We start from the raw sequence: 4168 nt of genomic DNA on the forward strand, positions 1-4168 counted from the left end.
CAGCCGTACGTTCTGCTTAAGAGCGTGCGTGGTTGTATGCTTGTTCTTGCGTCTGTTTATTTAAGACGGGCAGCTTGGGCGATTATCGCAATGATGATGTTGTTTATGATGACGCTGTCGGTGGTGCTGATGATGGCGAGGATGTTGTTGATGGGAACCATGGTGACGGTGATGTTGGTGATGATACAAGAATGATAGAATGATGGTTAAACGATTAAAAAATGATGATAGGGTAAATTATGGTGACTGAAAAAGATGTCTTTAAAGGTCAGGCACTCTTTAACGAGACCAATACAAATTAACCAAACGATACAAAACTGGTCAAAGTTAAGAATTAATGGAAACAAGAACTTCATTATCATCATCCTTATCATCAGCCTTATAATGGCCATCATCATTCTCATACTCCTCACCATCATCATCATCATAACTACCATCATAATCATCATCATAACTACCATCATCATAACTACCATCATCATCATCATCATCATCATCATCATCACCAACATCATCATCATCACCACCACCAGCATCAACGCAAACATTTTCCCCTCTAAAATGCTAAATTGAACGCATAAAACAATTTACGACTGTTGCTTGGAAAGGAAGCATAAAAAAAAATTTCCACTTTGGTTGCGCACAAGTGATCCAACCGTTCCCGGGTTCGATCGCACGCTGGTCATGAAATATTTAAGAACTCGCATATTTATTTCGATGGCTTGTATGATATTTTTTTTATTATTTCATTCGTGTTTTTGATATATTTAAATTTTAAATTCGACTTTTATGAAAAATATTTTATGATTTTTTTTGTTTTGTGTTTGCTTTGCCAACCAAAAAAAACTAAATTGATAAATAAAAGACAAGACGATTGTGATCGAGCTCTTAACGAGTTCATCTAGCACAACCTAGACAAAATATTGCTAATCATTAAAAACGATTTAACCTTTTTTCAAAAATCAACAATCGATTTCGTGTTATGTTCAAATCCATTCATAAGAATATTATTCCAGTTCCTAGGACCCTTACAAAATGTCTGTGAATATAAAATATTGGTTCTAGACTTATTTGACAGCAAATAACATACCACCACTCTCTTAACTCTTGAACTGCTTGCGTACTTACAATAATTATTGAAAGTGGCAGGCAATTTATTATTTGGTTGCCTGTGAACAAGTAGCAACGTGACATAAAAATTTAATTGACGACAGTTGAGATAATTTGTTGTGCTGAGTGACTCATTGGCATGCGACCCTCCTCGACGACACGCTGAGGCTTATGAGGGCTCTTTTCATCACGAGTTTGACAGGATCCGTGTCTTATAGTGGTGTGTGCCACCACGAACGACGTTGCGATAGGTGACAGGCAGATTATCTCAGCATTTGTTTTCTTTTAATTGCTTGATTGTCGAAGTACGCTCGCGTATTTGGTCCATTTTCATGTTCCGGCAAAACTGCAGTTTATCATTTTACACATTTTAGCAATCTAATTACACTAACAGTATCGTCGTGACCTTAAAACCCCACAATATTATTAATAAACGACCCTTGTTCTAATAAGCAGCAGTTACTTTCTGAAATGTAAAAGAGTTCGTTAGTTACGAGCGGCCTGAGTGCCATTGTTCTTCTACGTGAATGACAAACAGTTTAACTTTCGTCCGTGGTGTGTGATTTTGAAGCCTGCCTTAAAATAAATTTTAAATTTTTGCAAAAAAAAACTTGAACTCTAAAGTCATTTTTTCTTTCGTTTCTCTCTCATTTGTTCATTTAATTTTTTATAATTTTTCTCTTCCTTTTCTCAAAAGTTTCTCTCGCTCATCAGCTTCTTTTCATCAGTCCATCCGTCACCCCACCGTGTGTCTTGCATAATAGATTGCAGAATTAAAAAAAATCTTTCTAGCAGAGGAATGCAAATACACACACGCACGCACCAACACGCACAAACACACGCACAAACATACACACACTCATCTGTACATCCACATTGCAACGCCAATTCCTAACAAAGAGGAGCACATATATTAGGTCATCATGACGTCTTCGTTACGTCATACATTCATTCATTTATTTTTGTCATTTACCGCTGTCATTCGTCTGGCTTGAGCACGTAGACGTATACGGATGTTTGGATGAATGAGTGAATGAGTGAATGTTTAGATGAATTAATGCATAAATGTAGGAATGAATGAGTGGATGCATATATGGACTTATTTGAATGAATAAAAGAATAAATTTTTTGACAAACATAACTATGTGAACACATGAATGAGTGAGTGATAAATGGATGAATGAATCCATGAACAAAAGCAAGGATAAATATAAAAATGAACGAACAAACGAATGAACGAACAAACGAATGAATGAATGAATGAACAAATGAATAAATGAACAAATGATTCTTTTTTCAGATTGTTCTAAACTTATTAATATTTACACGTTACATTTTTGCGCCTTGCTTGCTTCAATCCTTCTGAAAATTTTTTTTGTAACGTTCCAGTTACATATGAAGTGTGAATGGCTGTAATTATAATGAAAAGATTTAAAAAAAAACAAAAAGTTTTACCTTTTTTACACTCTGTTTCTCTCTTCTCTACTTACTCTCTTTCTCTCTCTCACGTCCGCTTTCTTTTTTCATATTACATCCTTCTCTCTATCTCACCTTCTTTTTTCTCTTTCTATTAAAAATTTCTTTAGTAACTGTCGTTTTTGATTTTTCATTATTCAGTTGTTTATTTGAAATTTCACTACTTATGTATATATGTTTAACATTCTCTCTCTCTCTCTCTCTCTCTCTCTCTCTCTCTCTTTCTCTCTCTCACTCTCTTTTTTTCTGTATTTTTTTGTTTTAGTATTTTGTCATTTTAATTTGCTATAACTTAGTTATTTTTACAGCAATTTATATTTTAGCATATATTTCTGTCTAATCAGTTTGTTTTTCAACGACTTTGTTAAAAAAAACCAAGCAAGCAAGGCATGTTTGCCGGCATCGTGCATGGAGGATCCATCCATGAATGTCTTTCTTCATAACGCCGTAAAAAGCTAGCCAGGGAAAAGACATATGTTCTATTGTATGTATGTTCACTCTTTGAGGTGTTGTTTGTTGTTGTTGTTATTTGTGTTGTTGTTTGTGTTGTTTCACATTCACGTTTGTTTCCTATTTCTCACATTCATTGTATTCTTTTTACATTTCCCTTATTTGAGGTGACGTTTGTTGTTGTAGTTGCAGTTGGTGTTGTTTTGTTGGTGTTGTTTTGTTGGCATTGTTTTGTTGTTGTTGTTTTGTTAGTGTTGTTTCATATCGTTGTTATTTTTGTTGTTTTGATGTTGTTTATATTCTGTCTGTTGGTTGGATGTTTTTTAAGATGATGTTGTAATTATGCTTATTTTATGCCATTATTATGTGTAACAGGAGTATTTTTAGTAGTAGTAGTAGTAGTAGTAGTAGTAGTAGTAGTAGCAGCAGCAGCAGCAGCAGTAGTAGCAACAGGAAGATTAGTATTCCTAGGTTAATGTGGAATTACTTGGATGCCACAGTTATTTTTGCTAGGAAAAAATTTAACAACAGACATATCTCAAACAAATGTTCCGTTTAATTAAATTTACAAGAAATATATCATACTAACACGGAAAATATGATTTTTTTATTTGCGAATTACAATTTAAAAGTGAATTTTTGTGTGATTTGTTGTTTTGTTGTTTATAATTCATGCTACGACACGTTATATTAATTTATGTGTTTAAAATTATTAAATTTAAAGTAATTAAATTAAAAGGAAATTAATTTATATCTGGAGTATTGTGTTCGTTTGTATATGTTACAGTTTATATGTGAGTGTGTTGATATGTGCCAGTGTGTATATAAATATGTGTGAGTGAATTCGGGTGTGTGTGTTTGTGTTGGTGTATTTATGTATGTATGCATGTATACATGTATGTATGTATGTATGTATGTATGTATGTATGTATGTATGTATGTATGTATGTTTGTATGTATGTATGTATGTATGTATGTATGTATGTATGTATGTATGTATGTATGTATGTATGTATGTATGTATGTATGTATGTATGTATGTATGTATGTATGTATGTATGTATGTATGTATGTATGTATGTATGTATGTATGTATGTATGTATGTATGTATGTATGTATGTATGTATGTTA

The 4168-nt window shown here is 33.1% G+C and overlaps 1 protein-coding gene across 1 annotated transcript in view; it reads right to left on the reverse strand.

Annotated features, from left to right (window-relative positions):
• Window positions 1–1200: 1200 nt before the first annotated feature.
• Window positions 1201–4168, reverse strand: part of HELRODRAFT_170451 (hypothetical protein) — a gene marked incomplete at both ends in the record, with an annotated part of 6436 nt that continues 3468 nt past the window's right edge. The window contains one exon of the mRNA XM_009016277.1: window positions 1201–1392. Coding sequence (XP_009014525.1) covers window positions 1201–1392 — 192 coding nt within the window. The remainder of the gene's footprint in view (window positions 1393–4168) is intronic.

Source organism: Helobdella robusta, assembly GCF_000326865.2.
Source record: "Helobdella robusta unplaced genomic scaffold HELROscaffold_18, whole genome shotgun sequence".
In the NCBI taxonomy this organism is placed as follows: Eukaryota; Metazoa; Annelida; class Clitellata; order Rhynchobdellida; family Glossiphoniidae; genus Helobdella; species Helobdella robusta.